We start from the raw sequence: 27,066 nt of genomic DNA, 5'->3' as shown, positions 1-27,066 counted from the left end.
TAACACCCCAAAGAGGACAACCAACATAACAAGGACTCAACTAACCTGGCGACATCCATGGAGACCACAAAGCAAAAGCTATATACCCGCAGAACTCAGGAAGTGGCCCACCAAACACCAAACTATCAACGCCGACTACATAACACCCCAAAGAGGACAACCAACATAACAAGGACTAACCTGACGACATCCATGGGAACCACACAGCAAAAGCTATATACCCGCAGAACTCAGGAAGTGGCCCACCAAACACCAAACTATCAACGCCGACTACATAACACCCCAAAGAGGACAACCAACATAACAAGGACTCAACTAACCTGGCGACATCCATGGAGACCACAAAGCAAAAGCTATATACCCGCAGAACTCAGGAAGTGGCCCACCAAACACCAAACTATCAACGCCGACTACATAACACTCCGAAGAGGACAACCAACATAACAAGGACTCAACTAACCTGACGACATCCATGGAGACCACACAGCAAAAGCTATATACCCGCAGAACTCAGGAAGTGGCCCACCAAACACCAAACTATCAACGCCGACTACATAACACCCCGAAGAGGACAACCAACATAACAAGGACTAACCTGACGACATCCATGGGAACCACACAGCAAAAGCTATATACCCGCAGAACTCAGCCTGTGGCCCACCAAACACCAAACTATCAACGCCGACTACATAACACCCCGAAGAGGACAACCAACATAACAAGGACTAACCTGACGACATCCATGGAGACCACACAGCAAAAGCTATATACCCGCAGAACTCAGGAAGTGGCCCACCAAACACCAAACTATCAACGCCGACTACATAACACTCCGAAGAGGACAACCAACATAACAAGGACTCAACTAACCTGACGACATCCATGGAGACCACACAGCAAAAGCTATATACCCGCAGAACTCAGGAAGTGGCCCACCAAACACCAAACTATCAACGCCGACTACATAACACCCCGAAGAGGACAACCAACATAACAAGGACTCAACTAACCTGACGACATCCATGGAGACCACAAAGCAAAAGCTATATACCCGCAGAACTCAGCCTGTGGCCCAAACACCAAACTATCAACGCCGACTACATAACACCCCGAAGAGGACAACCAACATAACAAGGACTCAACTAACCTGACGACATCCATGGAAAACACACAGCCTGCCGCCCGGCGACAATCGTGTATCCATAGACTTACACCCAACACATTGTAACATTCACCAACGCCCGATACACCCTGATGACCTATAACCTATATACATACCCCAATCACCAGGACCCCATAAACCATACACCCTGATGACCTATAACCTATATACACCCCGATCACTAGGACCCCATAATCCATACAACCCGATGACCTATAACCGATTTACCCCATTTATCGGGACCCCATAATCCATACACTCCGATCACCAGGACCCCATAATCCATACACCCTGATGACCTATAACCTAGATCACCAGGACCCCATAATCCATAAACCCCGATCACCAGGACCCCATAATCCATATACCCTGATGACCTATAACCTATATACCCCAATTATCAGGACCCCATAATCCATACACCCCGATCACCTATAACCTATATACCCCGGTAGAGGGGCCCCATAATCCATAAACCCTGATTACCTGCACCCTATAACCTATACACCCTGATCACCAGGACCCCATAATCCAGACACCCCCATGACCAATAACCTATACACCCTGATCACTAGGACCCCATAATCCATATACCCAATGACCTATAGCCTATACACCCCGATCACCAGGACCCCATAAACCATACACCCTGATGACCTATAGTTTATACACCCCAATCACCAGGACCCCATAATCCATACACCCTGATGACCTATATACACCCCGATCACCAGGACCCTATAATCCATACACCCCCATGACCAATAATCTATACACCCTGATCACTAGGACCCCATAATCCATAAACCCTGATTACCTGCACCCTATAACCTATGTACCCCGATCACCAGGACCCTATAATCCATACACCCTGCTGACCTATATACACCCCGATCACCAGGACCCTATAATCCATACACCCTGCTGACCTATATACACCCCGATCACCAGGACCCCATAACCATACACCCTGATGACCTATAGCCTATACACCCCAATCACCAGGACCCCATAATCCATACACCCTGATGACCTATATACACCCTGATCACCAGGACCCTATAATCCATACACCCCCATGACCAATAACCTATACACCCTGATCACCAGGACCCCATAATCCATACACCCAATGACCTATAACCTATACACCCCGATCACCAGGACCCTATAATCCATACACCCTGATGACCTGTATACACCCAGATCACTAGGACCCCATAATCCATAAACCCTGATTACCTGCACCCTATAACCTATACACCCTGATCACCAGGACCCCATAATCCATACACCCAATGACCTATAACCTATATACACCCCGATCACCAGGACCCCATAATCCATACACCCTGATGACCTATAACCTATATACACCCCGATCACTAGGACCCCATAATCCATACACCCTGATGACCTATAACCTATATACACCCCGATCACTAGGACCCCATAATCCATACACCCTGATGACCTATAACCTATATACACCCTGATCACTAGGACCCCATAATCCATACACCCTGATGACCTATAACCTATATACACCCTGATCACCAGGACCCTATAATCCATACACCCTGATGACCTATAACCTATATACACCCCGATCACTAGGACCCCATAATCCATACACCCTGATGACCTATAACCTATATACACCCCGATCACCAGGACCCTATAATCCATACACCCAATGACCTGTACCCTACAGCCTATACACCCGATCACCAGGACCCCATAATCCATACACCCCGATCACCAGGACCCCATAATCCATACACCCGATGACCTATAACATATATACACCCCGATCACCAGGACCCTATAATCCATACACCCCGATGACCTGCACCCTATAACCTATACACCCCGATCACCAGGACCCCATAATCCATACACCCCGATCACCAGGACCCCATAATCCATACACCCCGATCACCAGGACCCCATAATCCATACACCCCGATCACCAGGACCCCATAATCCATACACCCTGATGACCTATAACCTATATACACCCCGATCACTAGGACCCCATAATCCATACACCCAGTGACCTATAACCGATATACACCCCGATCACCAGGACCCCATAATCCATACACCCAGTGACCTATAACCGATATACACCCCGATCACCAGGACCCTATAATCCATACACCTGATGACCTGTACCCTATAGCCTATACACCCGATCACCAGGACTGTATGTATGCGGATCAGTGATATTAGAGACCTTTCGGCGTCTCTTACCTCCCAGTGGATCCACTTATATCGTGTCAGATCCACTTTCTGGAAATCCTCCGCCGTTACGTCAGGAAGGTTTCTGTCAGGAGGGATAATACAGACTGTAAGTCCGCAAAGTCTGAGCGCATGTAATAATACCAAGTGGGTAATAAAACAGCGGCATGTCAGCTAATACTAGATGTGTAATAATGCAAGAACATCTGATACAGAAGGAGAATAACTGCAGAGGGAGAACGCTTCAGAAGTACAGATGTATCCTGCTGCAGGACAACCACCAGCATCAGCCAAGAGCACAGGGAAGAACAAGGAGTCCTGGAAGTGCTGATATGACCCCCCAGACCCTGGATCTCCCATCATCTAGTCTGTCTGGGATTACATGAAGAGACAGAATGATTGGAGTGAGACAACGTCCACAGAAGATCTGTGTCCTCCAACAACCTCCCTGCCGAGTGCCTTCAAAAACTGTGTGCAACTGTACCGAGAAGACCTGATAAAGGTAAAGGGCGTCACACCGGATACTGATGGGGGTACATTCCTCTGTTGTTCAGGACACTTTGTATTCTGTTAATTGACAAAAATAAAGCCTTAACCCTTCTATTCCTGGAAGCATTCTCACTCTGCAGCAGTTATCCACACCGGCCTGAAACGTTTGCACAGTGCTGTATAGTAACAGAGTGATGTGTAATAATACAAGGGTGTGTAATACAACAGTCCGAGGCTTACAGCTGGCACAGGGCGAACCGGCTGCGGGCGGAGCATGTTACCGTATCATCCTACCCGATCCATGTGGGGATTAGGATCCGCACAATCTTCATTTATGCTCCAGGGTTTTCACAGCAGGTTTTGCTCCATCAGTGAGTGAGACCCGCGAGGGCTCGGCTACTAAATGTCCATGGGACACACAACAAGTCTCATGGTCTACAAATAGTTCTTGTTGGTTTGGCGCCAGATGTTCCTGGGCGCCTCCAGTCATCCAGAATGAGTCCTTTGGGTTTAGCTTAGAGGATGGCGCGGTATGAGATGAGCGGGTCTCCTTATTGTGCTCCGTCATCCTCAGTAGTTGCTGCTACGGTTCCCGTAGAATGTCCTTCTTAGGTCCACATCACCACTGCCAGGAACCTCCACAGACCCCTCTGTAGGTTTACTCCTTCAGGGGTTTCCCACATTGTCTTAGATTCAGGGATCATCCAGGGGTCTCTTCGTTGCTCCAGTATCTGGCAGGTAGCATCCAGTGGTCCACTATGAGTGGACCTCTAGTCTTGGGGTGAGGTGCCTGGAAGCTTCCAAACAACTGTGGGTTTCTCTGTGAGCCATCTTTCCTGTGCAGTCTCTGGGAGGTGGCGCTACTTGTCACTTATCATCTTCACAGCAGACATTTCCTGCTGTCGATTCTTTCTTTAGTTGCTCATCTAAGCAAGTACCATTCAGCAATACCACTACCTGTACCTGATGGCTCCAGAGTGCTGCCACGTGTGCCCGTTGGCTCCAGAGTGCTGCCACGTGTGCCCGTTGGCTGCAGAGTGCTGCCACGTGTGCCCGTTGGCTCCAGAGTGCTGCCACGTGTGCCCGTTGGCTCCAGAGTGCTGCCACGTGTGCCCGTTGGCTCCAGAGTGCTGCCACGTGTGCCCGTTGGCTCCAGAGTGCTGCCACGTGTGCCCGTTGGCTCCAGACTGCTGCCACGAGGGCTCGATGGCTCCAGAGTGCTGCTACATGTGCTCGATGGCTATAGTGAGCCGCTGCATGTCCTTAGTGGCTTCAGAGTGCTGCTACATGTACTAAGTGCCGCTACATGCGGTTGGTGCCTTCAGAGTGCCACTCCATTAACACTTTGGCACCCAACAGACTGTGAATGGGGTGGAGTCTCTGACGGTGACATTTATATTCGGTCACTGATGCCGGATTGTGTTCAGTACATCATGATGACCATGAGAAAGTCAGCGATATATAGAGGGGAGATAATACGGAATGATGCTTATGAGGGAGTGAACAGTATATAATACAGTTGCAAGAAAAGTAAGTGAGCCCTTTGGAATTCCCTGGATTGTTGCATTACCAGGCTTCGGTGTCAGGGTGTAAACTGCAAGATTTTAGGAGTTTTCAAAATATAGACTGAAAATTAAAAAACAAAAAATAACTTTCTTCACCATAAGACTTGATACAATGAATCTCTTTCTGATGACTCACGTCCTTTAATAAGGCCTCTGGCGCATGACAGGGTCGGATCCGACTCCGTGCCCGTCCGGTTACCCTGCTTACCTGGCAGGATTCTTCTTTATCTGTTCTGTGGAAGCGCTGGCCGTCATGCATGTGCAGTATGGATTAAACCGCGCCGTTGCTAGGCGATGACACGGATCCCACAAGCTTTTTTGCAATGATGATTGCGGAAGGGCCATAGGACGGACGGCTTCCATTGACTTCAATGAACCCGTCCAGGCGGAAACCGCACAGAAATGGAGTATGCTGCGATTCTTCTGCTGCGAGTGGAAATTGCAGTTGATTTCCATTCATGTGACGGAAGCAGCCGTTCTCCATAGGAAGCTATGGGCGGTATTTGCTGCCCCCGGATTCTGCAAATCAAATCCGCCCATGTGCAGGAGCCCTAACTTGTAGATCTCTTTCAGCAGCAATCGCCAAATGTCTCCTGCAGCTGCAAGCCAAAATGTTACATGGTTAAGGAGGAATTGTGAACCCTTTCCCCCTGCAAATGCCTTTCAATTCATCAGTATTTCTGGAATGCCTTTCGTGCAAGCCTCTTTCAAGTCATACCATAGCATCTGCATAGGATAAAGGCCAGAACTCTGAATTGGCCATTCCAAAATACAAATCTTTTTCCAATGTTCTTTAATTGATGACTTGTGTGCTTTGGGTCATTGTCTTTTTCTATCACCCAATGTCTCTTCAGCTTGAAGTCCTGAACGACAGGCCTTACAGACCTGTCCTGATTCACGCTAGAATTCATTGGTCCCTCAATGATCACAAGGTGTCGAAGCCCCGAGGAACAAAGCAGCCCCTCCACCATCTTCACAGTTGGATGAGGTGTTGGTGTGCAGTGTTCTTCTTCCTCCACACATTGTTATCCATGCTATAAAGTTTCGCTTTTGTCTTACTTGTCCATAGAACATTTTCCTGAAGCATTGTGAAATATGTAGGTGGTCTGGAGCGGACATAAAATGAGCCGCAGTGCTATTTTTTTGCCAGCAGCATCTTTCTTTGTGGTGTCCTTAAGTGATCATCATTCTTGTCATGTCTCACTACCTGACTCTATTCATTGACATGTATAAGCTGTACTGTATATGCAAGTGTTTGCCTCTTTAGATTGTCCCTCCTGGTTCTCTGTACCCCCCTGTGTTGTATAACCCCTCCTTTTCCTCCTGTAAGGGAGTTTCCTGTCTATAGCCTATGTGTTAGGTCTCTACTCTGTGCTTTGGCTCATCATCATTCTTTTTACCTACTGCTGAATGTGCATTCTACAAGATACCTGAATAAACCCTGGAATCTTCTCCCATGCCTCTGCAGTCCAGTTGGATGCTGTCTGACAACATGTACCTGGTGTGAGTACTGGTGTGAGTACCTGGTGTGAGTACCTGGTGTGAGTACCTGGTGTGAGTACCTGGTGTGAGTACGCGGTGTGAGTACGCGGTGTGAGTACGCGGTGTGAGTACGCGGTGTGAGTACCTGGTGTGAGTACCTGGTGTGAGTACCTGGTGTGAGTACCTGGTGTGAGTACTGGTCCATAACTACAAGAGCCGTTACCTCAGCCGATACGCTGGCAGCCATGTTATTGAGTCAGAATAATTCTTGTCAGTGTCTCTCTAATAGTGGACCAATGGACAGAGGTCTCTGCAGGCTGTAGGGTCTTCTGTAGGTCCTCCTGTTTAGCTCATTCTCCCCTCTTTCAGAACCCCTCATTGTGCTCTTAAAGTGATATAACAGGATACTCCTGGAGAAGGTACAACAGTCCTGAATGTCCTCCATCTGTAGATGATATAGCCAGGGGTTGATGTACACCAAAGTCTTCGGTTGTTGTAGCCTTTTCCAGCTTCATATGTCACTATAACTCACCTTCGGATGTCTTCTGGAAGTTACTTACATTGAGGAGTAGCTCAAACTGACCAATCACTGCGAAAAACTGATGTGCCAGTCACCAGGCCTTGTGCGCCTTTATTTAATGGGTAAAGCCCTTTGACACTTGCTCTGTCATCTCAACTACTTCACGGAAACACCTTTTGTTAATTAGCTCTTGGAGAAGACATTAACACAGAGGTTCACTTACTTTTTTTGCAACTGTGCTGCAGTGGCACAATCTGCTCACATTTACACCCATGCATTAACCCATAAGAATCAGGGATTGTGTGGCAGAGATTTCATGGCCCCGGTGATTTCAGGGGGTCAGTATAGCACCTCTGTTCCTTACGTGTCATACAGTGTGACGGTCCGAGAGCCATTGCTGATGTTTACCAGGCAGCAAGCGCAGGGAGTATCGCCCGAGGTCTGCCAACTCACAGCCGATGTCTCAATCCTCCTCCTGGAGAAATCTGATATGATGAAGCTACGGATCAGCAGGGGGAAACAGGGATTAGACAGGGAGGTGGTACTATGTTGAGGAGGAGGACCGAATAGTGGTGATTTACAGAGGAGGACAAAGAAGTTGGAGGAGGAGGACAGAAAAGTGGCACCGCGCCGAGGAAGGGGACAGAAAAGTGGCACCGTGCCGAGGAAGGGGACAGAAAAGTGGCACCGTGCCAAGGAAGGGGACAGAAAAGTGGCACTGTGCTGAGGAAGGGGACAGAAAAGTGGCACTGTGCTGAGGAGGAGGACAGAAAAGTGCTGCTGTGTTGAGGCTAAAGAAGTAGTACTGTGCCAGGAGCACAGAATTTCTGTTCCAGGTATGGAGGAGAGTCCAACATACAGAAGCGCTATAAATCACCACGAGGGCGCCCCCACTCACTGACACACCTGCACTGTGGACTGTTTTTGACTGCCTTTGCGCTGTCAGTGCTGCATTCAGTGGGGCGGCCATTCACCAGTACAGCCCTGGAATGAAGCCCCCATGCCCAGCTGACATGACACCATGCTTGTCTCTAGCTGCACCCCATGTCCATACGTACCCCACCGTCCGCTCCGAAACAAACCTGTTCATGTGTAGGATGGTGCGACTCCCATTGCTAATGTTGCTGATGACTATGGAAGCCGGGAAGGAAGAGCCGGGATGAGAGACAACATGTCCTACATCTATGCCATAATTCGTCAGACTTTCCAACGTAAAACTGTGTGAGGGGGGACAGAGCAGGGGCAATTAACGACCAATTACTGACAGAGAGAAGAGACATGGAGATTATACAGGAGAATGTTGTTCTAGATCACAGGTGTAGATAACATAGATGTTCTAGATTAGCGCTCGTCCCCCCAGCAGGTCATGTTTGCAGGATCAGTACTGCACAGGTGATGTAACTATGGTCAGCTGCAGGTGTGCCCTCCATAGGATATCCTCAAATCATGACCTGTCAGGGGGGACTTGGGGAACACTTAGAGGTACTAGACAGCAGAGCCAAAGTCTTCTTTACAGATAGAGTGAAAGCGTGAATGTTCTAGATCACAGTCGCTCTACAGTTGCACGAAGTGTGGATTATTTATGTATGCATCAAGCTTACAATGTAGTAAGTTTAAACCCTTAGGCCATCTGCACACGGGCGGATTTGCATTGCGGAATCCGGAGCAGTGGGACACACTACTACTACTGGGGCCGCTGCGGGACACGCTACTACTGGTGCCCCTGTGTAACACACTACTACTACTATATGATACACTATTACTACTGTTGCCACTGAGGAGGACACTATTACTACTAGAGCCACTGAGGGGGACACCATTACTACTAGGGCCACTGAGGAGGACACCATTACTACTAGGGCCACTGAGGAGGACACCATTACTACTAGGGCCACTGAGGACACAATCACTACTAGGACCACTGAGGAGGACACCATTGCTACTAGGGCCACTGAGGAGGACACCATTGCTACTAGGGCCACTGAGGAGGACACCATTGCTACTAGGGCCACTGAGGAGGACACCATTGCTACTAGGGCCACTGAGGAGGACACCATTACTACTAGGGCCACTGAGGAGGACACTAATAATTACTGGGGCCACTATAGGATGGCACTATTACTATTGGGGCAACTTAGGGGGGCACTATAAGAGACACTATTAGTACTGGGGCCACTATAGGAGACACTGTTACTACTGGGGCTACTATAGGAGACACTATTAGTCTTGGGGCCACTGAGGAGGACACCATTTCTACTGGGGCCACTATAGGAGGCACTATTACTACTGGGAATATTATAGGAGACACTATTACTACTGAGGCCACTAAGGAGGACACCATTACTACTGGAGCCCCTGAGGAGGACATTATTACTGCTGGGGCCCCTGAGGCGCCATTTCACACTTCGTCTCAGGCAGCATAAAGGTTTGAGGCAGAGCTGAGTAAGAGCCGCTCCAGACTGTTGTGAGCAAAGGCTAAAGATAAGACAAGAGAAGGACTGAGATCGGGAGATGAAGAAGAGGTTGGAGAGGGAAGATGGAGGGGAGACGACAGAGAAAGGAGGATGATAGGAGTTCGCTCATTAGTCACACTGCCGGACATCATGTATCTTAGTTCCAGGAAGGCAATATTGGGTGCAGGGTCCGCGTTCCCATAGCAACCAATGGGGTCCACTTTGCATTGAGGATACGTTTCTCTGCAGCCGTACCGCCATGTGTCAGCAGAGCAGGAGATGGACATTGAGGCGGCGGCCCGTGGCCGCACTCCCATTACTGACCAGTAGGGTGTTGTTGCAGCTCTGTAAATAGACCTGATTTTAAAGCTCACCCGTTTTGTGGCTACAGCTCCTAAGCAGACCTATGTGTCTCCATGGTAACAGACAACAGACCTCTGTGCAGTCCCACCCTGCAGTCATGCTCCTTCCAACGGCCGCCTATTTCTTGGTAACATACATTCAGCATGGAAGGGTGGCGACTTCAGGATGTACGGCAGTCTGTCACCATGGAGATGCAGAACGCCGTGGGCGGAGACGAGGGGGCTTATTTACTAATACTGCAAACGTGGACCAAATAGTCTTAAAGGTGCCAGATTTATCACGGATGACTAATGTGGCGAACCTCGAGACAATCTAGTCTAACTTTAGACCACCTATTAGTTGGGGTAGTTTACGCCAAACATTGCAATATGGTGTTAATTTTTGGGCAATTTAGGCCACGCCCCCTTTCCAGACAAGTCGTAAAAACTGTCTGACAGGGTCTAAAAACACGTGCTAAATGTGGCGCGGCAGGCGGTTTAGAGGCAGGAAGCTGTGGTATTTTGTATGGTAAGTAGGCCCCATGTGGTCCTCATCTACGAATGTGTCAGAGATTTGTGCTGAAAACCGCGCCAGAACTACGGCGCAAGGAGTTGTAGACAAATGTACAAATCGTCGAAGGCCGTAAGAAAAAGGAAAAAGAGAAAAAAGGACCGAATGCCAGAACTGCCGTCTCCGCTCAAAAAAGAATGATACATTATCAAAAAGATGTGCGTTTCCCAACGCGGCTCTGAGAAAGACGACCGCAAAACAGGAGCGCCAATCCACACAGAACACGGCGACAAACATTATTTTCCTTTTAAAAACAGAAAAAAACTTAAAAACCTCCATAAACTTGGTGTGGCCACAATGGTGCCGCCCCGCAGGGATAAGTCCACGTGCCACGTGCCGCACCGCCAGCGCTGGAAAGATGAAGGCCACCAAAAATGTGGCAATAGCTTTCTTCCCTTCATTTCTCTCCAGCAGTTTTCCCGTACATTATATGGTACCAATAAAAATACAAATTACCCCACAAGTGTCAGGATGTGCTGCTGGGATCTGTTGTACTATGTACTCCTAGCAGCACAGTCAGGTGGTTGAGGGTTAATTGAGCTGGCTGGGTGTGGTACTTCCTGCTAGCCAATCTCCTGGATCTATGCTCACATATAAACCCAGCTCCTGGTCAGTCTCTGGCTGGACCCTAGGGTGAGCAGTCATGTTACTTCTGTATCCTGTAACTTGTTATCAGTCATGTTCAGCTTGTTCCCACTCTGATCTATGTTTGTAAGTAGGTCTGTTGTGACTGTCTGCTTCCCCAAGATAGTTTGGACACCTGTAGTCCTTTTCTGTGTTCTATGCAGATCCCCTTTTCAGGTGCGGCCTTCCAAACGTCTTATGTCCCTCTCTGTGTGTCTGCTGGTGGATCCCTGACACAGTTCCCTATGTCAGCCTGGTTGGCTATCTGTCTATCCCCTGGTATGAGGACACATAGACTTGCTGTGAGTTCCATCTATATGCATGTGAGCTCTGGGTGGAGCCTGTCTGGCTGTCACTATAGGCTGTAGTCTGCTGTATTCCTGTTCTGTCCTGTTTGCAGCCTGCTGTGTCCAGTGCTCTGTTCGTTCCTGTTGCAAGCTTTGCTGTGTGATCTGTGTCTTGCTGGTTCATGACCGTTTGTACGTTTATATTCTGTCAGTTCTGTGTTCGCTTGCTGTGTGACCTGTGATCTGTGTCCTGTCCTGTTGCAGCTTTCTGTGTGAACTCGGTCCAATTCTGCTGGACTCCTGGTTAGTGTAGGGACTAGCGGTATAACCAGGAGCCGTGAAGTGGCCCGCTAGCTTCCAACATCTTGTACAACATGTCAACTAATACCTGGTATTTATATTCAGCTTATCATCTGTTACTGGTGGTTGCATTTTGTATGCTGTGTATTCTGGCTCTGTGTGTCCTGTTGTTCTGTCCCTGTTATTTGGCATGTGAATGCATCCTGTTCTGTGGCGTGGTTCCTAGGATCAGCTAGGGCCCAGATCCGAATACCGCTGGGCCGTCCTTTATTGGGGCGAATGCCCCGCTTAGGTAGGGCCATTGTCATCCCTCCCGCGTAGTACAGGGTCAGTTGCCTGAAACCTGTGTGAATCCCGTGTGACCCTGGTGCTATCTGTGTGCGTCCATCCCATCCATTCTATCCCCCCTTTTTGGGTACGATCATGTGGGCTCCCAAGCTTAGGTTGCCCACACGATCGTAACAACAAGAAAAAGCCGTCAGGGGGCCCGGGCAATGGAAAGATGAAATCGTACGGCTCCTGGAAGGTCAGGGCGGAAAGATGAAAGATCTCTGGCCCTGAAGGGGTTAAAGGGTCAATGATAACCCGGGACGCCTACAAGTCCGCTACATGGAAACCGTCAGCAAGCTGCTTATTACTGTGTAGGGCGTGTACAGTAGGGTGCTGCTCGCAGGGGCTGACGGGATCATTGACCACGGCGTGGGTCGGTTCGCTCTGGGTCCATCCGCCATAACTTAATCTAAAGTGTAGAAGATCTGTCAGCAAGAGATCACATGACCACCCGGATGGATTCTGTACCAATCACATCCAAGGAGGCGCTGTGTGATTGGTTCATCATCAGACGTGCAGCATGGGGGGGTTGGGCTCATGGTAGGTTTCACAGGACAGTAAAGTGTTAAAATCATCAGACCCACATCAGAGTGAAGAAAGACCCCAGAGCCCTCGGACCCCCAACCCACTGATATAGCAGACCACACCCCTTCATATATCCACCTCTACATTGGATGACTCCTCCTTTCTTAATCTGGCCCCACCCTGCACTGACTCCACCTTTGGACTCTTCCATTCCCCCTGCCTATGCTCCATGCTGACATTCCCAGGCACTTGTACCATCACCCATATCATACACCAGAGGGGACCACATTCACAGGGTGGGAAATGGGGCATGGCAGGAGGTATGCAGGGCGGCATATAGGGTGTAGTGGGCGGTATACTGGGCAGGAGGTATATAGGGCAGGACATAGGGTGTAGTGGGCGGTATACTGGGCAGGAGATATGCAGGGCGGGATATAGGGTGTAGTGGGAGGTATACCGGGCAGGAGGTATACAAGGTGGGATATAGGGTGCAATGGGCAGTATACTGGGCAGGAGGTATACAGCGTGGGATATGGTGTAGTGGGCGGTATACTGGGCAGGAGGTAGACAGGGTGGCATATAAGGTGTAGTGGACTGTATAATGGGCGGGAGGTATGCAGGGCGGGATAGAGGGTGTAGTGGTCCGTATACTGGGCAGGAGGTATACAGGGCGGGATATAGGGTGTAGTGCACGGTACACTGGGCAGGAGGTATACAGGGCAGGATATAGGGTGTAGTGGGCGGTATACCGGGCAGGTTATAGGGTGTAGTGGACGGTATACTGGGCAGGAGGTATACAGGGTGTGATAGAGGGTGTAGTGGGTGGTATACGGGGCAGGAGGTATACAGGGCGGGATATAGGGTGTAGTGGACGGTATACTGGGCAGCAGGTATACAGGGCGGGATATAGGGTTTAGTTAACGGTGTACTGGGCAGGAGGTATACAGGGCGGGATATAGGGTGTAGTGGGCAGTATACTGGGCAGGAGGTATACAGGGTGGGATATAGGTTATAGTGGGTGGTATACAGGGCAGGATATAGGGTGTAGTGGACGGTATACTGGGCAGGAGGTATACAAGGTGTGATATAGGGTGTAGTGGGTGGTATACGGGGCAGGAGGTATACAGGGCGGGATATAGGGTGTAGTGGACGGTATACTGGGCAGGAGGTAGACAGGGCGGGATATAGGGTTTAGTTAATCGTATACTGGGCAGGAGGTATACAGGGCGGGATATAGGGTGTAGTGGGCAGTATACTGGGCAGGAGGTATACAGGGTGGGATATAGGTTATAGTGGGTGGTATACAGGGCAGGATATAGGGTGTAGTGGACGGTATACTGGGCAGGAGGTATACAAGGTGTGATATAGGGTGTAGTGGGTGGTATACGGGGCAGGAGGTATACAGGGCGGGATATAGGGTGTAGTGGACGGTATACTGGGCAGGAGATATGCAGGGCGGGATATAGGGTGTAGTGGGAGGTATACCGGGCAGGAGGTATACAAGGTGGGATATAGGGTGCAATGGGCAGTATACTGGGCAGGAGGTATACAGCGTGGGATATGGTGTAGTGGGCGGTATACTGGGCAGGAGGTAGACAGGGTGGCATATAAGGTGTAGTGGACGGTATAATGGGCGGGAGGTATGCAGGGCGGGATAGAGGGTGTAGTGGTCCGTATACTGGGCAGGAGGTATACAGGGCGGGATATAGGGTGTAGTGCACGGTACACTGGGCAGGAGGTATACAGGGCAGGATATAGGGTGTAGTGGGCGGTATACCGGGCAGGTTATAGGGTGTAGTGGACGGTATACTGGGCAGGAGGTATACAGGGTGTGATAGAGGGTGTAGTGGGTGGTATACGGGGCAGGAGGTATACAGGGCGGGATATAGGGTGTAGTGGACGGTATACTGGGCAGCAGGTATACAGGGCGGGATATAGGGTTTAGTTAACGGTGTACTGGGCAGGAGGTATACAGGGCGGGATATAGGGTGTAGTGGGCAGTATACTGGGCAGGAGGTATACAGGGTGGGATATAGGTTATAGTGGGTGGTATACAGGGCAGGATATAGGGTGTAGTGGACGGTATACTGGGCAGGAGGTATACAAGGTGTGATATAGGGTGTAGTGGGTGGTATACGGGGCAGGAGGTATACAGGGCGGGATATAGGGTGTAGTGGACGGTATACTGGGCAGGAGGTAGACAGGGCGGGATATAGGGTTTAGTTAATCGTATACTGGGCAGGAGGTATACAGGGCGGGATATAGGGTGTAGTGGGCAGTATACTGGGCAGGAGGTATACAGGGTGGGATATAGGTTATAGTGGGTGGTATACAGGGCAGGATATAGGGTGTAGTGGACGGTATACTGGGCAGGAGGTATACAAGGTGTGATATAGGGTGTAGTGGGTGGTATACGGGGCAGGAGGTATACAGGGCGGGATATAGGGTGTAGTGGACGGTATACTGGGCAGGAGGTAGACAGGGCGGGATATAGGGTTTAGTTAATCGTATACTGGGCAGGAGGTATACAGGGTGGGATATAGGTTATAGTGGGTGGTATACAGGGCAGGATATAGGGTGTAGTGGACGGTATACTGGGCAGGAGGTATACAAGGTGTGATATAGGGTGTAGTGGGCGGTATACTGGGCAGGAGGTATACAGGTCAGGATATAGGCTTTAGTTAACGATATACTGGGCAGGAGGTATACAGGGCGGGATATAGGGTGAAGTGGACGGTATACTGAGCAGGAGGTATACAGCGTGGGATATGGTGTAGTGGGCGGTATACTGGGCAGGAGGTATGCAGGGCGGGATAGAGGGTGTAGTGGTCCGTATACTGGGCAGGAGGTATACAGGGCGGGATATAGGGTGTAGTGCACGGTACACTGGGCAGGAGGTATACAGGGCAGGATATAGGGTGTAGTGGGCGGTATACCGGGCAGGTTATAGGGTGTAGTGGACGGTATACTGGGCAGGAGGTATACAGGGTGTGATAGAGGGTGTAGTGGGTGGTATACGGGGCAGGAGGTATACAGGGCGGGATATAGGGTGAAGTGGACGGTATACTGGGCAGGAGGTATACAGGGCGGAATATAGGGTGAAATGGACGGTATACTGGGCAGGAGGTATACAGGGCGGGATATAGGGTGAAGTAGACGGTATACTGGGCAGGAGGTATACAGGGCGGGATATAGGGTGAAGTGGACGGTATACTGGGCAGGAGGTATACAGGGCGGGATATAGGGTGTAGTGCACGGTACACTGGGCAGGAGGTATACAGGGCAGGACATAGGGTGTAGTGGGTGGTATACCGGGCAGGATATAGGGTGTAGTGGACGGTATACTGGGCAGGATATAGGGGGTACTGGACGGTATACTGGGCAGAAGGTATACAGGGCGGGATATAGGGTTTAGTTAACGGTGTACTGGGCAGGAGGTATACAGGGCGGGATATAGGGTGTAGTGGGCGGTATACCGGGCAGGAGGTATACAGGGTGGGATATAGGTTATAGTGGGTGGTATACAGGGCAGGATATAGGGTGTAGTGGATGGTATACTGGGCAGGAGGTATATAGGGTGTAGTTAGTGGTATACGGGGCAGGAGGTATACATCGCGGGATATAGGCTTTAGTTAACGATATACTGGGCAGGAGGTATACAGGGCGGGATATAGGGTGTAGTGGGCGGTATACAGGGCAGGATATAGGGTGTAGTGGGCGGTATACTGGGCAGGAGGTACACAGTGCAGGCAATAGGGTGTAGTGGGCGGTATACACTGGCAGGAGGTACACAGGGTGGGATATAGGGTGTAGTGGGCGGTATACTGGGCAGGAGGTATACAGAGTGGGATATAGGGTGTAGTGGGTGGTATACTGGGCAGGAGGTATATAAGGTGGGATATAGGGTGTAGTGGGTGGTATACCGAGCAGGAGGTATACAGGACAGGATATAGGGTGTAGTGGGCGGTATACCGGGCAGGAGATATACAGGGTGGGATATAGAGTGTAGTGGACAGTATACTTGGTAGGAGGTATACAGGGTGGGATATAGGGTGTAGTGGGCGGTATACCGGGGAGGAGGTATACAGGGCGCCATATAGGGTGTAGTGGGCGGTATACTGGGCAGGAGGTACACAGGGCAGTGTAGTGGGCAGTATATTGGGCAGGAGGTACACAGGGTGGGATATGGTGTGTAGTAGGCAGTATACAGAGCTGGATATAGGGTGCGGTGGACAATATGCAGAATGGGATATAGGGTGTGATGGGCAGTATACAGAGCGAGATATAGGGTGTAGTAGGCATCATACAGAGCGGGATATAGGGTGTGGTGGGCAGTATACAGAGCGGGATATAGGGTGTAGTGGGCAGTATACAGAGCGGGATATAGGGTGTAGTAGGTGGTATACAGAGCGGGATATAGGGTGTAGTAGGCAGTATACAGCGCAGCATATAGTGTGTGGTGGGCAATATGCTGAGCGGGATATAGGGTGTAGAGGGCAGTATACCTAGCTTGATATAGGGTGTAGAGGGCAGTATATAGGGTGTGGTGGGCAGTATACAGAGCGGGATATAGGGTGTAGTAGGCAGTATACAGAGCGGGTTATAGGGTGTAGTAGGCAGTATACAGAGCGGGTTATAGGGTGTGGTAGGCAGTATACAGAGCGGGATATAGGGTGTAGTAGGCAGTATACAGAGCGGGATATAGGGTGTAGTAGGCAGTATACAGAGCGGGATATAGGGTGTAGTAGGCAGTATACAGAGCGGGATATAGGGTGTAGAGGGCAGTATATAAGGTGTGGTGGGCAGTATACAGCGCGGGTTATAGGGTGTAGTAGGCAGTATACAGAGCGGGATATAGGGTGTAGCGGGCAGTATACAGAGCGGGATATAGGGTGTAGTAGGCAGTATACAGAGCGGGATATAGGGTGTAGTAGGCAGTATACAGAGTGGAATATAGGGTGTAGTAGGCAATATACAGAGCAGAATATAGGGTGTGGTGGGCAGTATACAGAGCGGGATATAGGGTGTAGTAGGCAGTATACAGAGCGGGATATAGGGTGTAGTAGGCAGTATACAGAGCGGGATATAGGGTGTAGTAGGCAGTATACAGAGCGGGATATAGGGTGTAGTAGGCAGTATACAGAGTGGAATATAGGGTGTAGTAGGCAATATACAGAGCAGAATATAGGGTGTGGTGGGCAGTATACAGAGCGGGATATAGGGTGTAGTAGGCAGTATACAGAGCGGGATATAGGGTGTAGTAGGCAGTATACAGAGTGGAATATAGGGTGTAGTAGGCAATATATAGAGCAGAATATAGGGTGTGGTGGGCAATATGCAGAGCGGGATATAGGGTGCGGTGGGCAATATACAGAGCAGAATATAGGGTGCGGTGGGCAATAAGCAGAGCGGAATATAGGGTGTAGAGGGCAGTATACCTAGCGGGATATAGGGTGTAGAGGGCAGTATATAGGGTGTGGTGGGTGGTATACAAAGCAGAATATAAGGCATGGCAGGAGGTATACAAGGCAGGTTATAGGGTGTGGTGGGCAGTAAACAAGGCGGTATACAGGGTAAGATATAGGGTGTGATGGACATATACAAGGCAGGATATAGGGCATGGCATAAGATATAGAGGGCGGGATATAGGGTGTAGTGGGCCATACCACAAGCATTCATTTAGGGCAGGCCTTCAGAAAGCCACATGCAAGCCATGGCAGCCAATCAGCAGCCCATTGCAGGGGCAGGGGGGGGGGATAATGGAGGCATGGAGGCCCTGCTGCACAACCCTCAACCCCACCGGATTTGTGGTACTTACTCTGCGATGTGGCCAGGAGCCAGGGAACCCATGAAGGCGCAGGGAGCCCCCAGCAGAGACAGCACGGTGCAAGAGTTGGAGGCATTACCACCCCGCTGCCAGCGCTGAGATAAACACCTGCAACAGAGACACGACAAGGTTGTAGCAGGCGAGTCTGTAAATGTGCCGCCAGCGTAGGAAGATGCTGCCTATAACTCTCTGCTGTATGAGATGACATAATTACATCTAACCCAGAAAGTAGTGCAGCGCCATCAAAAACACTAAAATAGACAAATCACTGGGTCCAGGTGGAATACACCCCTGGGTTATAGGGGAATTAGGTAATGTGAAAGGTAAATCACTGGGTCCAGGTGGCATACACCCCTGGGTTATAGGGGTATTAGGTAATGTGAAAGGTAAATCACTGGGTCCAGGTGGCATACACCCCTGGGTTATAGGGGTATTAGGTAGTGTGAAAGGTCAATCACTAGGTCCAGGTGGCATACACCCCTGGGTTATAGGGGTATTAGGTAGTGTGAAAGGTAAATCACTGGGTCCAGATGACATACACCCCTGGGTTATAGGGGTATTAGGTAGTGTGAAAGGTCAATCACTGGGTCCAGGTGACATACACCCCCGGGTTATAGGGGAATTAGGTAGTGTGAAAGGTCAATCACTAGGTCCAGGTGACATACACCCCCGGGTTATAGGGGAATTAGGTAGTGTGAAAGGTCAATCACTTGGTCCAGGTGGCATACACCCCCGGGTTATAGGGGAATTAGGTAATGTGAAAGGTAAATCACTGGGTCCAGGTGGCATACACCCCTGGGTTATAGGGGTATTAGGTAGTGTGAAAGGTCAATCACTAGGTCCAGGTGGCATACACCCTCAGGTTATAGGGGAATTAGGTAATGTTGTAGACAAAACACTGGGTCCAGGTGGCATACACCCCCGGGTTATAGGGGAATTAGATAATGTGAAAGGTAAATCACTGGGTCCAGGTGGCATACACCCCCGGGTTATAGGGGAATTAGATAATGTGAAAGGTAAATCACTGGGTCCAGGTGGCATACACCCCTGGGTTATAAGGGAATTAGGTAATGTTGTAGACAAATCACTGGGTCCAGGTGACATACACCCCTGGGTTATAGCCGTATTAGATAATGTGAATGGTAAGTCACTGGGTCCAGATGATGTACACCCCCGGGTTATAGGGGTATTAGATAATGTGAAAGGTAAATCACTGGGTCCAGGTGGCATACACCCCCGGGTTATAGGGGAATTAGGTAATGTTGTAGTCAAATCACTGGGTCCAGATGATGTACACCCCCGGGTTATAGGGGTATTAGATAATGTGAAAGGTAAGTCACTGGGTCCAGATGATGTACACCCCCGGGTTATAGGGGTATTAGATAATGTGAAAGGTAAGTCACTGGGTCCAGATGATGTACACCCCCAGGTTATAGGGGTATTAGATAATGTGAAAGGTAAGTCACTGGGTCCAGATGATGTACACCCCCAGGTTATAAGGGAGTTAGGTAATGTAAAAGGTAAATTATTGGGCCAAGATGGCATACACCCCCAGGTTCAAGCAAACCTTCAGTTTCAGGGCAAAATTCATCCCTGTGGGTGAGGGGTATATTAGCTGCACTTGCTCTTCTCAACCATCTGTCCAATCTGTTAGCTCTGTTAGTTGAAGGTGGAAATAAATCTGAAATGTTTCAACTTTGTCAATTTTTTAACATGACGAACACCAGGGGCGTGGAGACTCGTTATATCCACTGTATGGGACATGCACCCAATCCCATTGGAAAATATCTACCTGGTTCCAAGATGGTGGCTTTCAAAATTACTGCTGTGTTGGATAACGCCCTCAATGATCCCCCCCTTCCCTTTAGCAACATGCTACACACATGCTACACACAGGATGGCGCTTCCAACCACTGTTTTCCATCAATTCAGCTGTCCCCATACCTTTGGCCCAACATGTACAAGTAGTATGTCACCATACCCCATTCCTGTAGTATGTGACCACGCATCAATCAACTTTACATACATGTAATATGTAGCCCCACACACCTTTCACCTCTACATAAATGTAGTAATGTGACCACACACACCTCTCACCTCTACATACATGTAATATGTGACCTCCCACACCTCTCACCTGTACACACATGTAATATGTGATGCCACAAACCTCTCACCTGTACATATATGTAGTAATGTGACCACACACACCTCTCACCTGTACATACATGTAGTAATGGGATCCCACACACCTCTACATACATGTAATATGTGACCTCACACACCTCTCACCACTACATACATGTAATATGTGACCCCACACACCTCTCACCTCTACATACCTGTAATATGTGGCCCCACACACCTCTCACCTGTACATACATGTAATATATGACCCCACACACCTCTCACCTGCAGATACATGTAATATGTGACCACACACACCTCTCACCTCTACACACATGTAATATGTGACTCCACACACATCTCACCTGTACATACATGTAATATGTGAGCCCACGCACCTGTATATACATGCAATATGTGGCCTCACTCACCTGTTACCTCTACATACACCTCTCCCCTGTACATACATGTAGTATGTGACCACACACACCTCTCACCTGTATATACATGTAATATGTAACCTCACAACCTCTACATACATGTAATATGGGACCCCACACACCTCTCACCTCTACATATATGTAGTAATGTGAACTCACACACCTCTACATACATGTAATACGTGACTCAACACACATCTCACCTGTACATACATGTAATATGTGACCACACACACCTCTCACCTCTAAATACATGTAATATATGAGCACACACACCCGTTACCTGTATATACATATAATATGTGGCCTCACTAACCTGTCACCTCTACATACATGTAATATGTGACCTCACACACCTCTCACCTCTAACATACATGTACTAATGTGACCCCACACACCTATGACCTGTACATACATGTAAAATGTGACCTCACAACCTGTCACCTCTACATACATGTAGTAATGTGACCACACACACACACTTCTCACGTCTACTTACATGTAATATGTGGCCTCACTCACCTGTCACCTCTACATACATGTAGTAATGTGACCCCACACACCTATGACCTGTACATACATGTAATGTGACCTCACACACCTCACCTCTACATACATGTACTAATGTGAACACACACACCTCTCACCTCTACATACATGTAATATGTGGCCTCACTCACCTGTCACCTCTACATACATGTAATATGTAACCTAACAACCTCTAACCTCTACATACATGTAATATGTTACCTCACACACCTCTCACCTCTACATACATGTAATATGTGAGCAAACACACATCTCACCTCTACATACATGTAATATGTAACCTCACAACCTCTAACCTCTACATACATGTAATATGTGACCAAGCACACCTCTACATACATGTACTAATGTGACCACACAAACCTCCCACCCCTACGTACATGTAATATGTGACCACGCACAACTCCCACCTCTATGTACATGTAATATGTTACCCCATACACCTCTCACCTCTACATACATGTAGTATGTGACCACGCAAACCTCTCACTGCTACATACATGTAATATGTGACCCCACACACCTCTCTCCGCTACATACATGTAATATGTGACCCCACACACCTCTCACCTTTACACACATGTAATATGTACCCACGCACACCTCTCACCTGTACATACATGTAATATGTGACCACACACACCTACCACCTGTACATACATGTAATATGTGACCACACACACCTACCACCTGTACATACATGTAATATGTGACCACACACACCTCTCACCTCTACATACATGTAATATGTGACCACGCACACCTCTCACCTCTACATACATGTAATATGTGACCCCGCACACCTCTCACCTCTACATACATGTAATATGTGACCCCGCACACCTCTCACCTCTACATACATGTAATATGTGACCCTGCACATCTCTCACCACTACATACATGTAATATGTGACCCAACACACGTCTCACCTCTACATACATGTAATATGTGACCTCGCACACCTCTCACATGTAAAATGTGACCCCACACACCTCTCACATTTACACACATGTAATATGTAACCACGCACACCTCTCACCTGTACATACATGTAATATGTGACCCCACACACCTGTCACCTGTACATACATGTAATATGTGACCACACACACCTCTCACCTGTACATACATGTAATATGGGACCACACACACCTTTCACCTCTACATACATGTAATATGTGACCAAACACACCTCTCACCTCTACACACATGTAATATGTGACCACACGCACCTCTCACCTGTACATACATATAATATGTGACCCACACACCTGTCACCTCTACATATATAATACATGACCCCTCATACCTCTCACCTCTACACACATGTAATATGTGACCACGCACACCTCTCACCTGTACATACATGTACTATGTGACCTCACACACACCTCACCTGTACATACATGTAGTATGTGACCACACACACCTCTCACCTGTATATACATGTAGTATGTGACCACACACACCTCTCACCTGTATATACATGTAATATGTGACCCCGCACACCTGTACATACATGTAGTAATGTGACCCAACACACCTGTCACCTGTACGTATATGTAATATGTGACCCCACACACCTGTCACCTGTACATATATGTAATATGTGACCTCACACACCTCTCACCTGTACACGCATGTAGTAATGTGACCCTACACCCCTGTCACCTGTACATATATGTAATATGTGACCCCCACACACCTGTCACCTATACACACATGTAGTATGTGACCCCACACACCTCTCACCTGTACATATATGTAATATGTGACCTCACACACCTCTCACCTGTACATACATGCAGCATCGCTCACCTGTGTATATAACGCGGTGTCTCACCTGGTGTCCGTGTCCTCCTCTGGGTAGCGCTCCACCACACTGATGATGTCCAGACAGACCAGTCCTACACACAGCACTTTCTTCTCCGCCATTCCTCTCTGCCAGGCGCCCTCTGGAAAGAGAAAACAAGAATGTGACCCTTGATCTGCGCTCTCGCTGTGTCAGCAGAACGTGTGCAGCGGGGTCAGGACTGTCTCTTGTCCTACAGCAGGCGCTCTCGGGATCCTGGGAGCCGTCTCAGGCTGCAGGAGTATGAACCCCAATCTTCTGAACGGGTCGCACGCACGGCGACGCGACAAACAAATCGCGGCACGTCCTGCGTGATCTGCAACGCCCGCTGTCCTCAGTGGGGCCGGCGGCGCAGCGTGTCACCGGCGAGGTAAGGTCTCCCAAGGGAAACAATGGAGGAGCCCCGCAATCGTTCCCGCAGTAATGCGAGTCGGTGTGGTTATAAAAACACCTCACAGCCGCAGGGAATTCACATGATGGCGAACGCAATTCACGCCGTCAGCCTCACTCTCTTCTCACAGTCTCTCCTGCGGTCTCCGGCTGTCTTCTCTGCAGTCTCCATGCGGTGCATGAAGTCTCTCTGCCAGCTCTCTGCACTTCCTGTATAGGTCACATGACCGTCACCATGACAACGCCCCTTAGAGAGGAACAGAGAAAAGGCGGGAGAGACTGAGAGAGATGAAGCAGAGGGACTGACAGAGGGAGAGACAAACAGAGAGACTCAGGGACGGACAGAGGGAGAGAGACAGATAGAGAGAGAGAGAGATGAAGCAGAAAGACGGACAGAGGGAGAGACAAACAGAGAGACTGAGGGACGGACAGAGGGAGAGAGAGACAGATAGAGAGAGATGGATGGAGGGAGAGGCAGACAGAGGGAGAGAAAAACAGAGAGACTGAGGAACGACAGAGGAAGACAGATGGAGGGAGAGACAGAAAGACTGAGGGATGAACAAAGGGAGCAAGAGACAGAGAAACAGACAGAGAGTGACAGACTGAGCGACGGACAGAGGGAGAGACAAACTGAGAGACTGTGGAACGACAGAGAAAGACAGATGGAGGGAGAGACAGAAAGACTGAGGGATGAACGAGGGGAGCAAGGGAAAGAGAAACGGACAGAGAGTGAGAGACTGAGTGACGGACAGAGGGAGAGACAAACTGAGCGACTGAGGGATGAGCAGAGGGGGAGAGACAGATAGACAGAGAGATGGAAGGAGGGAGAGGCAGACAGACAGGGAGACGGACAGAGGGAGAGACAAACAGAGAGACTGAGAAACGACATACAGGCAGATGGAGGGAGAGACAGAAAGACTGAGGGATGAACAAAGAGAGCAAGGGACAGAGAAACAGACAGAGAGTGACAGACAGAGGGAGAGACAAACCGAGAGACTGTGGAACGACAGAGAAAGACAGATGGAGGGAGAGACAGAAAGACTGAGGGATGAACAAAGGGAGCAAGGGACAGAGAAACGGACAGAGAGTGACAGACTGAGGGACGGACAGAGGGCGAGAGACAGATAGAGAGAGATGGATGGAGGGAGAGACAGACAGACAGAGAGACGGACAGAGGGAGAGAAAAACAGAGAGACTGAGGAACGACAGAGGGAGAGAGACAGATAGAGAGTGATGGATGGAGGGAGAGGCAGACAGACTGAGAGACGGACCGAGGGAGAGAAAAACAGAGAGACTGAGGAACGACAGAGGAAGACAGATGGAGGGAGAGACAGAAAGACTAACGGATGAACAAAGGGAGCAAGAGACAGAGAAACAGACAGAGAGTGACAGACTGAGCGACGGACAGAGGGAGAGACAAACTGAGAGACTGTGGAACGACAGAGAAAGACAGATGGAGGGAGAGACAGAAAGACTGAGGGATGAACGAGGGGAGCAAGGGAAAGAGAAACGGACAGAGAGTGAGAGACTGAGTGACGGACAGAGGGAGAGACAAACTGAGCGACTGAGGGATGAGCAGAGGGGGAGAGACAGATAGACAGAGAGATGGAAGGAGGGAGAGGCAGACAGACAGGGAGACGGACAGAGGGAGAGACAAACAGAGAGACTGAGAAACGACATACAGGCAGATGGAGGGAGAGACAGAAAGACTGAGGGATGAACAAAGAGAGCAAGGGACAGAGAAACAGACAGAGAGTGACAGACAGAGGGAGAGACAAACCGAGAGACTGTGGAACGACAGAGAAAGACAGATGGAGGGAGAGACAGAAAGACTGAGGGATGAACAAAGGGAGCAAGGGACAGAGAAACGGACAGAGAGTGACAGACTGAGGGACGGACAGAGGGCGAGAGACAGATAGAGAGAGATGGATGGAGGGAGAGACAGACAGACAGAGAGACGGACAGAGGGAGAGAAAAACAGAGAGACTGAGGAACGACAGAGGGAGAGAGACAGATAGAGAGTGATGGATGGAGGGAGAGGCAGACAGACTGAGAGACGGACCGAGGGAGAGAAAAACAGAGAGACTGAGGAACGACAGAGGAAGACAGATGGAGGGAGAGACAGAAAGACTGAGGGATGAACAAAGGGAGCAAGAGACAGAGAAACAGACAGAGAGTGACAGACTGAGCGACGGACAGAGGGAGAGACAAACAGAGAGACTGTGGAACGACAGAGAAAGACAAATGGAGGGAGAGACAGAAAGACTGAGGGATGAGCAAAGGGAGCAAGGGACAGAGAAACGGACAGAGAGTGAGAGACTGAGTGACGGACAGAGGGAGAGACAAACTGAGCGACTGAGGGATGAGCAGAGGGAGAGTGACAGATAGAGAGAGATGAAAGGAGGGAGAGGCAGACAGACAGAGAGACGGACAGAGGGAGAGACAAACTGAGAGACTGAGGAACGACAGAGAGAGACAGATGGAGGGAGAGACAGAAAGACTGAGGGACGAACAAAGGGAGAAACCGACAGAGAAATGGACAGAGAGTGACAGACTCAGTGACGGACAGAGGGAGAGACAAACAGAGAGACTGAGGGATGAGCAGAGGGAGAGAGACAGACAGACAGAGAGATGGACGGAGGGAAAGGCAGACAGACAGAGAGACGGACAGAGGGAGAGGCAGACAGACAGAGAGACGGACAGAGGGAGAGACAGACAGACTGAGGAACGACAGAGAAGGACAGATGGAGGGAGAGACAAAAAGACTGAGGGATAAACGAAGGGAGCAAGGGACAGAGAAACGGACAGAGAGTGAGAGACTGAGGGACAGACAGAGGGAGAGACAAACTGAGAGACTGAGGGATGAGCAGAGGGGGAGAGACAGATAGACAGAGAGATGGACGGAGGGAGAGGCAGACAGACAGGGAGATGGACAGAGGGAGAGACAAACAAAGAGACTGAGGATCGGACAGAGGGAGAGAGACAGA

The 27,066-nt window shown here is 49.5% G+C and overlaps 1 protein-coding gene across 7 annotated transcripts in view; it reads right to left on the bottom strand.

Moving 5' to 3' along the window:
- The window catches only part of KHK (ketohexokinase), a 33,337-nt gene extending 9,045 nt beyond the window's left edge, over window positions 1–24,292 (bottom strand). Inside the window, exons 1-6 of one of the 7 annotated variants that reach the window (XM_066594321.1) lie at window positions 24,141–24,292; window positions 23,681–23,792; window positions 18,712–18,828; window positions 8,545–8,679; window positions 7,827–7,961; window positions 3,419–3,491 (exon numbers count right to left, since the gene is read on the bottom strand). In XM_066594321.1, the coding sequence (XP_066450418.1) occupies window positions 3,419–3,491; window positions 7,827–7,961; window positions 8,545–8,679; window positions 18,712–18,828; window positions 23,681–23,772 (552 nt within the window). In that variant the 5' untranslated portion in view covers window positions 23,773–23,792; window positions 24,141–24,292. The remainder of the gene's footprint in view (window positions 1–3,418; window positions 3,492–7,826; window positions 7,962–8,544; window positions 8,680–18,711; window positions 18,829–23,680; window positions 23,793–24,140) is intronic. The other 6 variants (XM_066594322.1, XM_066594323.1, XM_066594325.1 and 3 more) reach the window with 6 other exon arrangements.
- Between the last annotated feature and the right edge of the window lie 2,774 nt (window positions 24,293–27,066).

This window comes from Eleutherodactylus coqui, chromosome 1 (genome assembly GCF_035609145.1).
Source record: "Eleutherodactylus coqui strain aEleCoq1 chromosome 1, aEleCoq1.hap1, whole genome shotgun sequence".
Classification (NCBI taxonomy): Eukaryota; Metazoa; Chordata; class Amphibia; order Anura; family Eleutherodactylidae; genus Eleutherodactylus; species Eleutherodactylus coqui.
This window is presented reverse-complemented; position numbering and strand designations above follow the sequence as displayed.